The sequence below is a fragment of the Aethalodelphis obliquidens genome, unplaced genomic scaffold (genome assembly GCF_003676395.1).
Source record: "Aethalodelphis obliquidens isolate GAN/ISIS:26980383/991018 unplaced genomic scaffold, ASM367639v1 scaffold9, whole genome shotgun sequence".
NCBI lineage: Eukaryota > Metazoa > Chordata > Mammalia > Artiodactyla > Delphinidae > Aethalodelphis > Aethalodelphis obliquidens.
In genome coordinates, this window is record NW_020837953.1 from 23,886,863 (window position 1) to 23,905,574 (window position 18,712).

The 18,712-nt window shown below is 41.8% G+C and overlaps 1 protein-coding gene across 3 annotated transcripts in view; it reads right to left on the bottom strand.

The window, feature by feature from the left end:
* Window positions 1-18,712, bottom strand: part of THRAP3 (thyroid hormone receptor associated protein 3) — a 73,868-nt gene that overhangs the window by 5,214 nt on the left and 49,942 nt on the right. For 2 of the 3 annotated variants that reach the window (XM_027109086.1, XM_027109087.1), the window contains exons 3-9: window positions 14,846-15,013; window positions 9,625-10,530; window positions 7,372-8,085; window positions 6,258-6,430; window positions 5,412-5,523; window positions 3,711-3,795; window positions 1,392-1,579 (exon numbers count right to left, since the gene is read on the bottom strand). In XM_027109086.1, the coding sequence (XP_026964887.1) occupies window positions 1,392-1,579; window positions 3,711-3,795; window positions 5,412-5,523; window positions 6,258-6,430; window positions 7,372-8,085; window positions 9,625-10,530; window positions 14,846-14,982 (2,315 nt within the window). In that variant the 5' untranslated portion in view covers window positions 14,983-15,013. The other variant, XM_027109088.1, reaches the window with a different exon arrangement.

The following is an 18,712-nucleotide window of genomic DNA, read 5'->3' on the forward strand; positions in this document are numbered from 1 at the left end:
GCCTTCTAGCATTTACTCTTAAAAAGGAGGAAATCTAAGTTATTGTCACAGGATTCTTATAACTCAAATGTTTGACTCCTAGAAATCAGTGTCATTTCAAGAGGTTTTCAAACCTAAGACTCCAGAAAGCCCCATATTTGAGTCCCAACACTGCCTTTTATTAGTTGTGTGATCTTGGGTGAGCCACTCTTCAGCCATATGAGAAAAAGTTCTTCTAAACTGAAGTGTGATATACAATGAAAAGTGACATAACTATCATTTTTCTTCTTGCCCCAGTCACAAAATACTACGGTTGCAAGAGACTTGGTCAAGGTTACACAACAAGTCAGAGGTAGAGGCATGTGTCCCAGGGAAAGAAATGAGGATTAGTCATCCAAGTCCAACCCTGAAATGCTTGAGGGGTTCTGCTCCCTTTCCACCAGTGACAGTGTTGAAGGCTACTATACCCCCACCTCCATTCCCTGGTGAGGATTATCAGATTTTTATCTGTGGGCAGCCCTGAAAGCTGCTAAGGCTCATAATGTGTAAGTAACTGAGTGGAAGAGTAGACAAAGTGGAACAGAAGATCTGAGTTTTGATGTCAGTTGTTACTGTGTGATCTTAGACAAATCGTTCTGAGCTTACTTCTTTATCTTTCAAATGCGCAAAACAGGTAGCTACTAACTATCCAACTTATCTCAAAGGACTGTTATCAGAAAATGGATATGAAAGTGCTTGCTAGATAAAGTTCAGAAACACAGAAGTGGTGTAGCTTCTTACAGGAAGGTGTGGGGTTTCAATTGTGCTACCTTTAATAAGACATGATTGAAAAGTCATGGAACATTCAAAAATGTAAATAGAGATAAGACCTTGGCATAAATACTGCCTTATGAAGTTCAACAATGCTACCTTTGTTTAAAGAATATTTGTAACACCTCTCTTGGAAGTGTCTGTGAAACCAGTTTAAAAGGCAATCAATAATCTTGTCCTATCTAGTTCCACCCTGTTTCTCTGACCAAACAGTATTATTACCTGACAACAACTTTGAGCCATTTCTAAAATATAACCTTCCCAAGAAGATTTGTGATGAGAAAGGACATGTCAAAGAACATGGCCAAAACAAATGCAAAAGGAATTCCCCTATGATTTTCCACACTGTCCCTAGAGCCAAATTAACTGCCCATCTCCCAGGAGGCCTCCTTTAGACAAGGATCATGCCTACTTTCATGCTAAAGTTCTATTTTCAATCTAGGGACCTTAGCTGACAGTTAAAAAAAAGACACTGTACAAGTGGCCATCGTTCCTAACCCCAAGTTCTCTGGCTTGGAGGGTCTGCCATATAGCCTAATGGTGGGCAGACAAAGAAATCCACTCAGGAGTCTGAATGAGGTGACAGACAGGGGCTTACGTACTTCTGCTTCTTTGATCCTTTATGAGTTTTCTCTGTTTTCTCAGCTGATCTTTCCCTCGAGTGGCTTGAGTCTCGGGAATCCACTGACTCTCTTGATTTACCTCGTTTAAGATCTCTCTCTTTATGTTTTTTACGACGTTCGATATCAAGGCGGAGATCAACAGGATCATCTTTGTATTTTCCCTCAGCCTGCCAAAAGAGAAATCAAAATTTAGGTTTTGGGGATTCAGGGCTACCAACTCAACCACCCCACGAACTGTGGCTTCTACTCCACTGGAGTGGTGCAGAGGAAGCACTGGGAATGTGAGGCACCTCGCCCAAGCTCAGGAGGGATACAGGATGGTCCACAGAAGTCGCTTCATGAGGATCCTACAGAGCCCAAACCAGTTCTCTAAAATAATGATGAAGACCTTCTGCATATGCTACACACACGTACACGCACCTCACTTCGCTGTTTCCCTCTGTGGCCCAGTAAAGACGGGCTAGCCGACAAGTTGAGAAGGCCAAAATCAACTCTGGAAGGTGTTGGTTAGGCTGGCTCAGGCTTAGTCACCACGAAGAATGGAAATGCTGTTATCTTCCCCTACCTACACTGTGGCAGCTGCCCTGGGCCTATCCTCTACTTGGAATTCTCTCTCAGTATTGAGTCCAATGACAGACAATGGGAGACTCAATCAGCCTTCCAAAATGTTTAATTGTATTAAATTTCTCTAGAAAAGGCATATCAAAAAGCATAACGAATTCATAATGTGGCAATACCAAGTCAAAGTTTATTTAAAAAAAAAGGAAGGGAGGGAGGGAGGAAGGAAGGAAGAAAAGAGAAAAAGAAAACCTTTTTTTGCTAACTTTCTAGGAAGTGTAACCTATCAGGGTATGTATGTTGCAGATACAGCATGAGCCCAGCAACAACAGCGGCCTTCTACCCCAAACTATCATGCCAAGGGCTTTCGACAGCTCTTTAGAATCTCAGTTAGCAGAGGTGCAATGTGGTTTCAGGCACATTATACACTTAAAATTTGTCTCATGGAAGTAAAACCTCCTTAGGGACTTCCCTGGAGGTCCAGTGTTTAAGACTCCATGCTTTCACTGCTGAGGGCCCAGGTTCAATCCCTGGGTCCAGGAACTAAGACCCCCAAGCTGCACAGTGCAGCCAAAAACAAAAAAACACAACAAAAAACTCCCTAAAAAGAGGAAGCGATGAGTAGTTCACTTAGCATTAACGTTTTACTTATACAAACAACTAAGCTTTTTGTTGAAATAATTTAATTAACAGGAGTGGTAGGTAGTAAGTTGGTTTATTTTATCACATGGTTTTCTTTTGACAGAGGGAATGGGGCCTCTGTACCCTCCAAAGACAAATAAAGAGAGAAGAAAAACGCAGCTGCAGCTCCCTTAGGCAGTGCCCACAGCACCTCTACTGAGTAGGCTATGTGGGGCAGAGAGGACGGAATCTCTTCTGATGTTTCAAAACCTTGCATTTCACATGGTTAGTGCCAAGCCGGTGGGTACTTGGAGAAAAAGAAAAGGGGGATGGGAGAGAAGAGAGATTGTACAAGAGTGCCTCTCATTACATTCAACCAATAAGACAAATTTACTTGGAAAACTTAAAAATTACTATTTTTAGAAAAGGTTTCAGCAGCATCGGAAGAGCCATCTCTAATTTTAAATTACAACTCTATATGGGAATGGTGGTCAAGAAATACTAAGATTTTTAAGAACCCAAATCTAGTACCTCATAGTAAAAGACTGCACACAAGCTTTAACCTCTTAATAACAGTGTTTACGTGCACATCATTACAAATGTAGCTGGGCTATCAAAGCAATGTTTAGCTTTAAAGTAACAGTAATCGACAGATGATAGATATGGTACAATGTTAGAAAAAAATCTGGACTAGCTGCTTAAAACAGTCTACTAAGTTAAGATATGAATATTTCACTCTTCTCTGACATGCATGTCTTTTTGAAATCATGGTTGGAAATAGTGCATGTATATAGTTGATTTGATAATACTTACAAGCAGAAAAATATCACAAAAAGTTTCTTCTCTCATCATGGGCACTTGTTCCAAAACTCCTCTCTTTTTTTTCTCAAGCTCACCTCAATAGACTTTGGGGTCATTTACCATATTCTAACCACTTCACAAAGGTTGTTGATACATTTAATAAAAATTAACCCTTTGTAGTTCATTTTTAGAATTATGCCCATCCTTAAAAGAAAAACACAAACTTAAGTAGAGAGTAATTTAAACAAACACATTTCTGTCAAGTTCATGCCCAACGCACTCATTTTGTTGGAATTACTGATCAAAGCAACAGTTCACCTTGTAGCCAGGTTCCCGGGGACTTTTCATTTCGTCATGAGCCAAACCATGTTTTCTGAATGTACTGGGGGAAATGTCTATCCTCCTAAAATTGAAAACACAAAAATTGTTTAACATTCCATAGTGTGAATATAGCACCTCAGTTCGTAAGGAGAGTGGTGCAAATCATAGGCATTCCTTTTTATTACACTTATGTTGTTTGCTTATATACTTACACTCTCCCATAGATGTCCATGCGCGTGTATGCATGCACAACACATATACACACACTCTCTCTCTCTCTCCCAACTTTCCAAACTCAAACAGAAAAAACATCTTATTCCACCCAGTACCATTACAGCCAGGAAAACAGACTCACCTACAGCCGTGCCTATAATTTCAAATTCACATCAAGATTATCTATGCCCTGCTAACTTCAAAAAGCAGTTTTCATCTTGGAAATTAAAATATAATGGTCCTTGGGATTTCCCTGGTGGTGCAGTGGATAAGAATCAACCTGCCAACGCAGGGGACACAGGTTCAATCCCTGGTCCGGGAAGATCCCACATGCCATGAAGCAACTAAGCCCACGCACCACAACTACTGAGCCTGCACTCTAGAGGCCATGAGCCACAACGACTGAAGCCCGCGTGCTTAGAGCCCATGAGCTACAACTACTGAAGCCCGCATGCTTAGAGCCCGTGTTCCGCAACAGGAGAAACCACTGCTCAAGGAGAAGCCTGTGCACTAAGAGTAGCTCCTGCTCGCCACAAGTAGAGAAAGCCTGTCACATAGCAATGAAGACCCAACGCAGCCAAAAAAACAAAATTTAATATTTTTAAAAATACAATAAAAATAAATAAAATAAAATATAATGGCCCATTATTCACCAATAGGATGAGGTCCAAGTGAGAAACAACTGCCTGGCATGACATAAATCCCCAAAGACCCTAAATGCAAGACTGTTGTGCAAACATGGTCCTCCTACCTCCTGCAAAGGTTCAAGAGCTGACTATTATATAATTAAAGACCAACTTTGTTTCTAGACAAAGTCCCTATTTGCTGAATGAATAGTCTCCAACAACCGAATGTTTAAACCTCTGGGCTTTTAAACCCTTTGACATAATCCTATAAGCACTCCCACCTCCAGCCCCCACCTGCTGCAAATTCTTCCAAAGGAAGGACTAATATATGAAATACATGGGTTGCTTAAAGAAACAACATCTAGGGCTTCCCTGGTGGCACAGTGGTTCAGAGTCCGCCTGCCAATGCAGGGGACACAGGTTCGTGCCCCACTCCGGGAGGATCCCACACGCCGCGGCGTAGCTGGGCCCATGAGGCATGGCCACTGAGCCTGTGCTCCGCATCAGGAGAGGCCACAGCAGTGAGAGCCCTGCGTACCGCAAAAAAAAAAAAAAAAAGAAACAACATCTACTCTATATAAAGAAAGCTCACAGTGATCTTGGGTTACTGTTTGCCAGCTCCCAAGAATACAAAGGTTCACTTATACCAAAAGGGCTGTTTTCCTCCAGCCCAAAGTGAGAAACTTATAGTCATCAAAGCATACCCTTTCCACTACAAACAACCACTATCCTAGAGCCTGGAGGGCACTACCTTAAATTCTGCTGATAATGTAACTAACAAATTGCAAAAACAAGACGAGTTTATTATCTGATGAGCAGACTTTTATGACCACCTCTACTGTAAGGCTGAGGTCCTCACCTGTGAATCTCTGGGCTTTTCTTGTTTTTAGCTGCCTCCTGCTCGGTTCCTCTCTTTAGGTATTTAGTAAAGCGTTCATGCAATGTCATTCCCGAGGACCCAAAGTGATGCTCTGTGGGGAGTCAAAGAAAAACATATCAGGCTATCAAAGGCACACCCAACATTCAACTCGTGTGCATGGACCTACAACCACAGAGATGTGACTAAAGTAGTCAAGTCCATATAAAAAACATTAGGAAGAAGAAGGAAAAATGGCTGGTTCAGACAAAATCCAATGTCTGATTTCCACTGTAGGACATGAATACAAAGAGAGAAACTAGAGCTTACTATCCTTTGATTCAGAGCACCAGCTCCTGCTTGAGTTCCAATTTCAGATGGAACCTATAACTGGCCCAAACCCAGATTCTACATGACACTCCCCAGCCTGTCCACCTCCATTTGCCCAGGAGATGGCAAAATAATGTGGGGGAGATATCCATACCCCAAGATCTTCAAGAAGCCTCTAGAGGATTCTAGCTACTAGACAGGAAAAGACAGAGGGGCTGAGAAAGCCACCTTCATACCTCCTTTTCAAGCAATTTAAACCTTCACATGAAGGATTTTACTTATTCTCATGATCACAGGTTACCACTAGCATTTCATAATGTTCATCTCTGTAATTAAAAAATGGAAACTTCTCCCTGGAAGAAATTTCCTTCAAGCTAGCCCGTAGCTTCAAAGGCCCCTATCAATGAGATAAAGATCCCTGATAGACTCCCCCATTCCCCCACTCATCCTTCTGCTTGTTAGAGAGGAAGCTAAGCACGTGGAAAGGGACCCTTTGAGCAGGCTGGGGTCTGGACTCACCTTTAACATGGTGAACGATAGTCACTATATGCTGGGCAAACAGTTCTGAAGGGCTCCGCTGAGACTGAGCTGACTGTATGTGCTGGAAAATGGATCGAAATTCCTGTTCCTTTTTGTTGCTATGAACTAGATCCCGACAAAGCTTTCGTTCCTGAGCCAATAAGCCACTGGGTCTGAAAAAGAAACACAGGGAGGCCCAATGTAACAAGACACACAGAAAGTCAGAACGTTTAAATCCTAAAAATGAAGAGCGTGCTTTAAAAGAGTTAAATTTATCTGTAAAGTTCCTTTTTTAATTCCTACCAAAGTAAAAAGTAACTTCAATGCACCATAACTATGGGAAAAGGCATCTAAGACCTCTCTCTTCCCTTTTCCCCGTTGGAATTTAATAGGAACAAATGGGTAGGATGAAGCATTAAACCTCAGTGATTCTGTTCTGGGGGTCTCTGCTGGTTTTAACAGATGACAAACAGGAAGGTGTTTTAAAAGACCAACTAGTTTGGCCATCCAGGGCCACTCAGTGAAGTGACACAATGCAGCAAGAGTGGGATGTGGCTAGAATGCTGTTCAGGAGACTTCCAACTGGCTTTGCAGTTTTTACACCAGGTAAAAAGCAGCCTGGGCTTCATCACTCTTTCCTTAAGTTCTCCTGCCCCCAGCCCCAACTTTAAAACTGTTACATTATTTCATGAAGACCTGTAAAAATAGATATTGTGACTTAGCTAAGAATGGAAAAATGGACCCTGCATGGCTCCACAGGCAAAAGACATCTCAAGCACATTTAGGAAGGCAACAGGACGGGGGTGGAATGGGACCGGCAGGGGAGCTCACAATGTGATGAACAGAGTGCAAGAGAGCAGCAGAGGGGACCCAGCATCAAAAAAGCCAGTCACTATAGCGTAAAAAGATGCTTCACCACTGCTATGATACTGCCCCCAACATATAACTGCTCAGTGATGCACACTTCTCCACTGAAAACAGACACACGAGGGTATCCACACTGAAAATGAGACAGCGGGGAAATACGTGAGGGGCCTGTCCTCGTTCCAGAATGACCTCAGGGAGAGAGGTTAGGCTACTAAAGCCCTGAGGGTCAAGATGGACTACAGCTCACCTGGCAAGGTCCTCATCAAAAGAGTCCATCCGGACATTGACCTGGGCCTCTCGAGTAATGGAAAAGGAAGACTTCCCCGTGGAAAAGTCTCCTTTGGCTCCTAGCTTCTCTCGGCTCTCAGAGGTCTTTCTCGGGGGAGGTGATGAGCTTTTCTCCTGGACTGCTTTGTAAGCAGTCACTCGGAAATTTTTTTCAGGCACAAATCCCCTGTGCCCACTTTCGGTTCTCTTGGGTCCTCCCCGATCCTCCTTTTTGGATCTCTCTGAGAAAGACTCTTCCTCCAACTCCTCCGTTTTTCTTTGCTTTTCCTTCCCTGTCGGTGCGTACATCAGGCCCTCCCATTTGCCTGACTTTTCCTCCTCCTGGTTTTTGTTTGCACCTGCTACAACTTTCGACATGAATTTGGGTTCATCATCAAACTCAGATTCCTTCCTTCCTTTACCCTTGTCTTTATCTTGATCATCCATCTCCTCCTTGTGGAAGTCAGCCATCTTCTTCTCAAAGTCATCTCGGAGCTTATACCTTTTAGGAGACTGGCTACCCCGGAAAGGCTTCTCAGTATCAGTTTTGGGAGCAAATGGATCAGATTTCATTTTTGTATCACCCAAGCCCGCATCAGAGAAGCTCCCTTTCTCTTTCATTTTCTCTTTATCAGTATTTGTTTGTTTCTGTTCCTTATCCTTTCCATTCTCTGTCTTCTGCTCATCTAGATACCTAGTTATGAAAACACAAGGGAGACACACACAAGAGGCTTCTTAAGCAACTTGATCTAAAATAAACTAGCACCATGTGCGTACGGTCTTAGGATTCTGCTTCTCTAATAAGCATGTCTTGTGGATTCCAGTGTTACGAAAGGAGTCTTGGTTACCTTCTATTAATTTCTAAAAAACTGCTCTTCGCAGATCTATGAACTTGGCATTTAAGAGAAAACTATATGGTCTATGGAGTTGTGTATTATAAAAACAAACAAAAAGAAAATAGCAAAGGCAATTTTTAGGATACTGAAAAACAAAAACCTACTTACCTGTAAGTGGTCTAGGAAAAAAAAAACTTAAGGTCTTATCCAACCTTCACTCAGTCACTTAAAATCTGCTTTCAGCAAAGTTAACATAGAATGTTCAACCTTGGACTGTTTTGCTTTTATACAACTCACATTTGGAAATACAAGTCTCAAAAGAGACTTCAAATTTGCTTCAAGTCACCTAGAAGATCTAAGTATGAAATATACTGCAAACACAAATAAAAACAGAATACATGTTAATTGGGGGAGGGGGCAAAAATCATCCTACTCATTCTTATGGAAAAGCAGAGCTCATGCCCAAGTGTTCTAATGAGATTCATAGTCCTGGCAAGGAACAAAACTTGTATTTCAAAGCAGACTTACTGAAAGCTGCAAAGTACAGATTCTGAACGTCTCATTTGTACCATGAATGGAAAAAGTCTGATCATGTTATAGTTGCATTAATATGACAAAAAAGAACCAAAGGACAGCAGGGCAGCAAAGAATATGCTAATAAAAGGAAAAGGTGGGGGCAGGAGGGGAACCACCTGCTCTGTAAAGCCCTCTTAACAACCTGGTCCCACCCAGTACAAATTCCCTGTTATGTCTCTGCCACCCCAATCCATCCAACCACATAAAAAAGATTCAAGTTCCAACTCAGTGTGTCCCCCAGGGTAGAAAGACAGAGACACTGTTATGTCCTCTCCTAACACACAGCCTGGTTGGCTTCTACTGGGACATACACCCACTTTGTGATTTTAAAACAAGGTCTTCCTGGACTAAGCCTTGGACTTTCCCATTCTGCCCAGTCTCCTCAACTGGAGGGTGTGAGGGTGCAGCTCTTCACCATGATGGACTGACGCAGATCGATCACAGGAGATGGTAGGTCCTAGAGGGTCTAACAGCTCCAACAGCCATTCATTTTGGTAAAGACCACATTTTTTGATGGCTGACCCACAAATCTCTACTGTTCTCTGGCTTATACTGGTAGAATCCAAGGTAAACTTTAAATGTGAAAACATCATTGCAGAGTAGTCTAAAGAAACTTTATGCTGCAATACAAATTCAGGAAGGTAGGAAAACTAGAGTTAAGCTAAAGGTTTCCTGGGGTGATGCTTTAAAGTTTGCTAAATGAAAAGTTGAGGAAACGGGATTATCTTATTACCATTAATCAGAGCTCTACAGATCACATTACAACTAAACTGCCGGCTGGTGAGATAAAAACAACCAGACAGGGGAAACAAGATACTTGCCTCTTTGTATAGGCTGCTCCGCCTGGAGCAGCAGCCTCCTCTTTCTGAGATGAGCCATATGTGGAGCCAGTGGCTGGTGGACTCTTACCCATGGGGCTCTTTTTGGATGGACTCAAGGACCCCGAGCCATGGTCAAACTGACCTTGGTGTGCCCCAGCCTGGTACCCAGCACCACTCTGCAGAGCTGAGCCCATCTGGGATGTGCTGGAAAGCGGAGGGCTAGGTTTGGGCACAGGGCTAGGACGAGGTGACCGCCTCCTCACCACCACAGACTGGAGGGGGCTTTTGAGAGCCGGGCTTCGCTCCCGAGGACTCAGCTCAGACACGGCTGAGGCCCGTGATGCAGAACCAGCACTGTATGTGGTGGCATCTGGCCATGGCTTTGAGCTCTCAGACGCTTTTGTGTCTTGAGAGGTGCCTCCAGAGAACGGCTGCTCCTTGGCCTCATCTCCCTGGTTATCCCCGGCAGCCTGAGACGGCCGGCTATCCTTGGAAGAAGACTTTTTCTCCTTTGCAGACTTGCGCTTAGAAGATTCAACTCGGCTGTGGTTGGAGGAAGAACGAGAGGATGAGGAACGCCTTGACCTGTCAGAGGAAGACTTATCGGAGTTTCTAGAATGGCTCCTGGACCTTGGTGAAGGGGACCTTCTCTTTGGGGACCGGGATCGGGAACGGCCCCGACGAGGACTGTATGCCTGCCGGTAATTCTGCCAATTTGAGCGGTAGTTTCCATAGCCTCCTCGGTTATACTGGCCCCATGGATAAAAGCCTCTGTTGCGCCCACGGAAATAATAGGGCCTTCTATAGCCTCTGTTGTGACCTCGGAAATCCCGATTCTGATATACTCTTGGGTGATTTCTCTCTCTGTTATGAGCTGGAGAATATGATCTGGAACGAGACCTAGAACTGAAAGAGGGGCAGGGGAGGGAAGAAATGTTTGAATTTTTGACACAAGCATTTTTACTCAAGAAAAACCTGCCAACAAAGAGGTAAATCCCTCTTCTTATGCATCATTTAACTTCAGTGTTTTCAAACGAAAGGTACAAACTTAAATAATTAATTCTACTCTTATGGCCACATTAAGTACAAAAATAAAGAAGCACTTTAACAAATGAGACACTGAGATGCTTCATTAATACTGTAGCACATTCTAAATGGAGATGTATTTCTATAGTGACTGAGAGAATATAAAAATGTTTCTAATGTGGTAAACTAAACAAACACCATTTTAATATAGTATACTACTTGCTAAGAGTTTCACAGGCACAGAGGATTGTACAGGTAGGTCCCTGGGTCATTGGAAGTGATCCCTGTATGCTGTGGTACCCAGACAGGTAACTATTCAGATCCTCTGGCCCCACACTGCTTACTCCCCATCCTATCCACCTCTCTCTGTCTGTGCAGGGCTAATTTCTTAGCTTCCACTAAGACTTGGGGTTGTATAAAAAAAAGTTACAACAGTTCTAAACCAAAGAATGCTTAAATAGGGACTTAGAGAACTCATCTGTTCAAAGCTTAAAAGAATTTTAACTGAAATCAGATCAGCAGCAAAGCATACAAATATTGTTGTTTTTTTTTAAACTGGGAATCTGGAAATGGTCTCATTATCTAGAAGGTCAAGTTTCTGTGGCTGAACTACAAGGTCTTACCCAGGTGCCACAAGAGGGCACCATCTGACCATAAGACATCAAAACACACAAGAGGGTAGCAAAGAGGAACTACAAAAACAGCCCCACACTTGCACATCTTTAAGGTCAACCTAAAGCCTAGTGGTGTTCTTCTTCATTTAACAATACAGAACTCTAATTTAGCAAAGGTACATTTCCAGACCGGTGGGGATTCAACAGTAACCTAACTCTGTAAAAATTACATGTTCACAAATGCCAGGCTTGTCAATGACAGGGAGCTGTTTCCATCAAAAAGCCAAAAACTGTATTTGGTGGTGTGGAAAATCCAGTGGCGTTCTTTGATACCACTTGTCATGTCAACTATGATACAGAGCATTAATTAGTCACTACTCCTAAATAGTTAACTAGAAATATGTAAAATTACTAGAAAACTCCAAAAATATTTTCTTTACATATAGAATAAAAACCCTTCAGTTCATAAGCAGGACTTCTCATATCAGACCTAACTGGAAACAGATGCAAATGTGACAGGTTTTAACAACTAAACAGAATGTTATTTTTAGAAAGAAACTTACACTTAGAAGATAAAGTGGGATTGGCTTCCCACTACTTACTACCCAGGTTCTTTATCTACTCCAAGAACAAAAGGAACTAGTGAAGATGTAGCATAGTGATGGTTGTTAATGGTTGCTATTTAAGTACAATTTAAAAAACAAACTTACCTTTCACACTTTTCATTCGAAAATAGAACAATGTAAGAAAGAAGGGAGAGGCAGATGCAGCTATGAAACTGAATATGACCCAATTTAATGGCTGTACTTGAGGGAGGTGATGCACCACCAGCACTAAGGAGGGTTTTATTCATGTTCCCATCCTCAGAGGCTACTGCTGCTTCTGTCACCAATTACTAGTGAGGGCCCTGCGGCATACTGCATCCAAACCCCGCAGTCACTGCATGGATGCAGGAATATGAGTCTCTGCAGATTGCAAATTAATTTATTTATGAGAAGTCATTTAAAAGGATACATCAGTCTGTGAAATACAAGGAAACAACCAATTTTCTCCAATTCTGTAGAACTTAGCAGTTAAGTTAATTTAAAGGTATGGTTTCTCAAACTCTCTGGACAGTATACTTTCCTTGTAGGAGAGGGAAAACAAAAGAAAAAATCATGAAACAGATAAGCCAGAATTAAAAATTGAACATCCAGTGGCAAATTTATCTGTTTCTAAAAAGCAGAGAAGTCAGACTAGAATCAAATATAAAAACTTGTTTTCTAGTGGAGATATTCCTCCAAAATAATCTTACAGGTATTAGGACAGCACATGGAGTGGCTCTAGACCTACCCCGGCACATATTGCCTGCATAAGGTATCTTTCCCTCATTTGCCAAGTTGATGACCATGCCAAATGATCTGTAGAATAAGGAGAAGCAATCTGTCCAGAGAGATCCGCCCAGAACTCTAGCTATCACAATACTTCAGAGCTGGTAAACATTTTTCAATTTGGGTTATGTCAGTTCAATTTTCTCTCTCAGTTTTGGTTGTACAGCCTCTTCTTTTTGAACCAATTATTTAGTTTCCATTTACTAGATTAAGTTTTAAAGAACCAAATGAGCTGAAACTGAGATTTAAGCAAACCAGATCAAAAGACTCTGGGCGCAAGGTAGGAGTTTACTAAGAGTCTCTGCTCGGTCCTATGGCCTTGATAGCAAATTCCTGGGGTAGATATATTTAGTGGGCTTTCCCTCATTTTTGGGGGGTGGGGGTGGGGGTGGGGATGGGGGTGGGGTTTGAGAAGATAAAAGAGAATTTTACTTACATACAGACTCTGATACAATTGGGCAACAGAGAGACTCTATCTAGCACAGGCCTCAAACAAAGCTTGGTATAAAAATGTGTGCCCAAGAAACATGGGAGAGAAAAATAAAGTTAGGATTGGTTACCCTCGAGGTGTAATGTTATCTTAAAAAAAAAAAAAAGGGGTTTTGAGTGAAAGACTCAAAGTTTATAACTTCCTGTTCTACACTATATGGAAGTCATTAACATTTATGCACACCTATTTTTTGTTCAATCTCTGCTCTGAAATTAATTTTCAGACAGGCTTCTCACAGATTCCATTTAAGAATTAACTTATTCTTGGGCTTCCCTGGTGGTGCAGTGGTTAAGAATCCACCTGCCAATGCAGGGGACACGGGTTCCAGCCCTGGTCCAGGAAGATCCCACATGTCGTGGAGCAACGAAGCCTGTGCGCCACAACTACTGAGCCTGTGCTCTAGAGCCCGCGAACCACAACTACTGAACCCCGCATGCCTAGAGCCTGTGGTCCGCAACAGGAGAAGCCACCACAATGAGAAGCCCACACACCGAAACGAAGAGTAGCCCCTGCTCCCTGCAACTAGAGAAAGCCCGCACACAGCAACGAAGACCCAACACAGCCAAAAATAATAAATAAATAGAAATAAATAAATGTATTTAAAAAAAAGAATTAACTTATTCTTGTTGCGAGGGTGGGGGGGAGCCTACCAACTATTTGTTTATAGACTCTTTTAGGAGTAGGACTATGGAAACCATCAATAAAGATTAATAACAACCATTCCTGAGTTTATTTTAAACTGCATAATTCATTTAAGAGAAGGGCTCTAGATACTCATCTAAAATAATGAGCAGGGGCGCCAAGTGGTAAAACTGAGAAATTGTCTCCTTGCCTACTGCAGCTCTGACAAGAAGAACGAAATTGTACAAAGATCCCCTTTTGGTATTTAAACATTTAGATACATCAATATTTCTCTAACACACATATAGAAACTTATATTTACTAACAGGTTCTTATCTACTCACAAAAGAAAGTTTTAAAGAATGAAAAACCGAACTCGTAACACAACAAAAGACGAAAGATGCTGGAAGTTTGGCATTATATTCCAAGACAGCTGAAATAGGAAATAATCCAACTAAAGGTGTAGAAACTGACTAAATTAAAGAATACTGGCAATAAATTCAGAAGAATTATTTGCATATTTACTAAGGCAAAGTGATGTCTACAATAGTGATTTTTTTAGGCAGTTGCAAGATGTGTTTTACTAAATAGATGCAGCTTGTTAGTAGTTGGCGTATCAGGTGTATATATACAAAGGACTCCTGATTAAGTTTTTTAAGGTTTAATTATTTTAGTGAGTTAAGGTTTCTTTTCCTTGCAATGTTGATCATACTATTAATCCTCTTAGCTATCCTTTCTTTGCTGATGATGCAAATAAACCTTGGTCCAAGCCTCCAAAAATACTTCAGTGAAAAATAATCAGGTGTAGAGATTTGAAGCAAGTAGCTTAAATAAAAATAAAATGCTCTTTCTTCCACAGTGGATGAAAAACAGTATGTGCTGACAGGAAAGAAAAGGAATTAGGCCAACAGCATGGCAATCAAAGATGATTTGGATTTGTAACATTTGAAGAGACCTGGAATATCTTACCGCCCAACACTCCACCTCAAGCCAACCCCGCACCTCCATTTGACACTCACAGAAAGGGTCTAACAAAAGATCTTCAGAGACCTATACTGACTGATCAATGATCATCTCATTATACAATCACACCCCCTTACCTCAGCCTGCGTTTCCTTGAACGAGAGACAGACCGACTTCTGGACCGAGACTTCGAAAACGAACGAGAACGAGATCTTGATGCAGATCTTGATCGAGAAGAGCGAGATCCAGACTTAGATTTGTTTGTTTTTGACATCTCTAAAGAGAGGGTCGCTTTTCAATTACACCTAATGTAAAAAAACAGAATCAAACAAATGAGTGAGCCCCTTTGCAAATGAGTGAGTCCCTTGAACTTCTATGGACACTTAGAAACAAACAAAAAAGATGAAATGACTGCTAAAACCAAACCAAACAAAACACTCTTTGCCCTTTTACCAAGGGGGATTTCTAAGCGGTACAATTCCCAACGTACCAACCCACAGCAGCAAATGGAAAACCTGACCTGTAACTAACTGGGGGACACCATGAAACACAGACAAAAATGAGGAGAGCTATTGATAACCTGGGGCACACAGTCTTTTCTCAATAAGCAGACAAGTTTTGCAAACTAAGTTAACTGTTAATAAAAGTACTGAGATGACCTGAGACAAGCTTCCCAGTCCTCACAGAAGAAACTCTATGCAATGACATCTTGGTTATAGAGTTTGTGGCACATCTTACCATTTCCCTACTTCCTGGACCCTGAATCCATGAGGCATACCCTTAATATTTACTTCAAAGGAAAAGGTTTAAAGTGTGAGAGATTCTGTAATCTGCTTTACACCTACAATTATGTATTACACCTATAATTATAATCATACATCTGCTCATTACATCTATAGTTATATCTTTCCATTTTGTATTTTTCTAACTTTTATCTTCTTTTTTTATCAGTATTACCAAGTACCTATGTATATTATTTATCTTATCAAAGAATTAAAATCTGTTTATTTGTGCTCAAAAAAAAAAAAGTGTGACAGAATATTCTCAAATATTGTAAAACCACAACAGGATGTACTACATCCTGTAAAATATAGGATTTTTTTTTTTTGGCTGCGTTGGGTCTTCGTTGCTGCGCACTGGCTTTCTCTAGTTGTGGCGAGCAGGGGCTACTCTTTGTTGCAGTGCGCAGGCTTCTCATTGCGGTGGCTTCTCTTGTTGCGGAGCACGGGCTCTAGGCGCGCGTGCTTCAGTACTTGTGGCTCGCGGGCTCTAGAGCGCAGGCTCAGTAGTTGTGGCGCACGGGCTTAGCAGCTCTGTGGCACGTGGGATCTTCCTGGACCAGGGCTCGAACCCACGTCCCCTGTATTGGCAGGCAGATTGTTAACCACTGCGCCAACAGAGAAGTCCCAAAATACAGGATATTAATCCATAAACATAGGACTAAAGTAATGTATAAGGAGAAGAACCTCTACTTTCTTCTAGCCCATCACTAGCTTCAAGAGTCAACCTTCTTTCAGGGTCATTTTCCCATGAAAAAAACAAAACTGTTTTTTTCTTTTTTTTTCAAAGATCAGAAAGCTAGTTAATACCTAAACCAGACCAGAACTCCAGGACTTATCCTATCACACCTCGCTGCCTCACTGCTAAACAAAAGATTCTTTTATGTAATGTTGTGCCTGGCCTGTGAAGGGAAAACAATAATCAATGAACATTTCACCCTCCCCTACCTCTCAGATTTTCTTGTTATTCAGATCCTAACTCAAAAGCGATCTCCCCAGAGGTTTGCCCTGGCCACCCAATCAAAAGCAGCCACGCAGTCATTCTCTAAGGTCTAGTCCAGTACCTTGTTTTCTTCTTCCCAGCACTAAATCCAGTACTTGAAACTTGTTTACTTTGTACTTGTTTACTTTGTTTTTCCTCCTCTACCCAAGTAGGATGTAAGCTCCCACCAGCAGAAATCTCATCTTTCTTATTTACTGTTGTATCCTCAATGCCCAGAACAGCAAACACTTAAACAGTATTTTTATTAACTTATCCTCGAGGAGGGTATTATTACATCCCTTTTTACAGATGCGGATACTGAGACATAAAGAAGGTAAACTAACTTGCCCAAGGGCACGCTGCTTTAAGTGGCAGGGCTGGGATTTGAACCCAGGTGACCTGGCTCTAAACCAGTGCTCTTAACTACCATTATACAGCCTCGCCAGAGCAGTGTCTGGCACACAGACGGCATGCAGAGACTTGTGGGATGAATAAATGAATTCAAGTCTCCACTCCTATTGAGTTTAGGATCTGGTAAAGAGGGCAAGACAGAGACCAAATGAAAGGTGGTATCTGTTTATAATTACTATATTCAAGTTTTAGACTTGAATTTTAAGAACTTTTGGAAAGGCAAAGAAATCCAAGAAGCTGCTATAGCTCCAGCTCATAAGGGAAATAACCATAATCTCAGAGACATAAATTTAGAAGAAGACTGAGAAACTGCTAGGAAGCCAGAGACAAACAGTGATGAGTAAGAGATTGCTAAATGAGGATACCAAAGACCTACAGTCTAGATCCTGCCAAAAGGATCAAACTGTTACATGCTTTAGCAAGGTCAAAGATGTTTCAGTTTGGAACCGATTTTTGGAAGTAGTGTCATTGTACAAAGCCAGGGTAGAGGAATAAGTTATTTGGAGATATGAGGTGGAGATGTAAATAAGCAATTTACAGAAACTGAATATTGAAAATACATTGTTTTTCTGGTTGGCCTTCAGCATATTTGGGGATTCTCTAGGTTCATTCTTGCTAAATGGCTTTTTTCTGTTACAAGTCTAGGGGTATCTTTGCCTAGCAACTTCTCTGTCCAGTCTTCAATTTAGCTTAGGCTAGAAATAAATACCCTTTTAGATCAGTTACACAATGGGTGGACAATATCAGACTTTAAAAGAAAAGGGGAGGGAATTCCCTGGCGGTCCCGTGGTTAGGAGTCCTCACTTTCACTCCTGGGGGCACAAGTTCAATCTCTGGTCGGGAAACTAAGATCTTGCAAGCCTGCGCTGCCCGGCAGGAAAAAGGGGGAAAAAAAAAAAAAGGAGAAAGGGGAACAAGTCAGTAGAAAAGGAAATACTCATTTCAATTCCAAGTCACTGGAAAATTAAGAACCTAATTTTCATGAAAAGGAAGAAAAGGTTGTCATCTAAATACAGATAGAGAGACTTCCCTGGTGGTCCAGTGGCTAAGACTCCGCACTCCCAATGCAGGAGGCCCGGGTTCAATCCCTGGTCAGGGAACTAGATCCCACATGCATGCTGCAACTAAGAGTTCGCATGCCACAATTAAGGAGTCTGCAAGCCACAACTAAGGAGCACATATGCCACAACTAAGGAGCCCACTGGTAGCAACTAAGACTCGACACAACCAAATGAACAAATAGAAAGAAGGCAAAGTATTTTTTAAAAATACAGATAGTGGGCTTCCCTGGTGGTGCAGTGGTTGAGAGTCCGCCTGCCAATGCAGGGGACACGGGTTCGTGCCCTGGTCCGGGAAGATCCCACATGCTGCGAAGCGGCTAGGCCCGTGAGCCATGGCCGCTGAGCCTGAGCGTCCGGAGCCTGTGCTCCACAACGGGAGAGGCCCGCATACCGAAAAAAAAAAAAAAAAAAAATACAGCCAAATGTAACACTTCTACCTATATTAAATTTACTAGAATTGACAAACGTACTCAAGAGTCACAATACTGTGACACACCCTCACTCCTAGAATTTCTTTAATGTGAACTGAAACTAATTTTAAAACATCACTATTCCCTGAGAGTTAAGAGGAATAACTTTGGATGATACAAAACCAGAGCTGGAAATAAATCAATGAATATCTTAACTCATTCAAGAGAACTCTAGAGAGTGGACAAACAACGGTAAATTAAAGTAGACTTGGTCTTTGCCTCCATGGAGCTTACAATCTAGAATTACAGATAGATCATAACCAAGCAAGCAAGCAAAAATGTAATTTCAAATTCTGGTAAG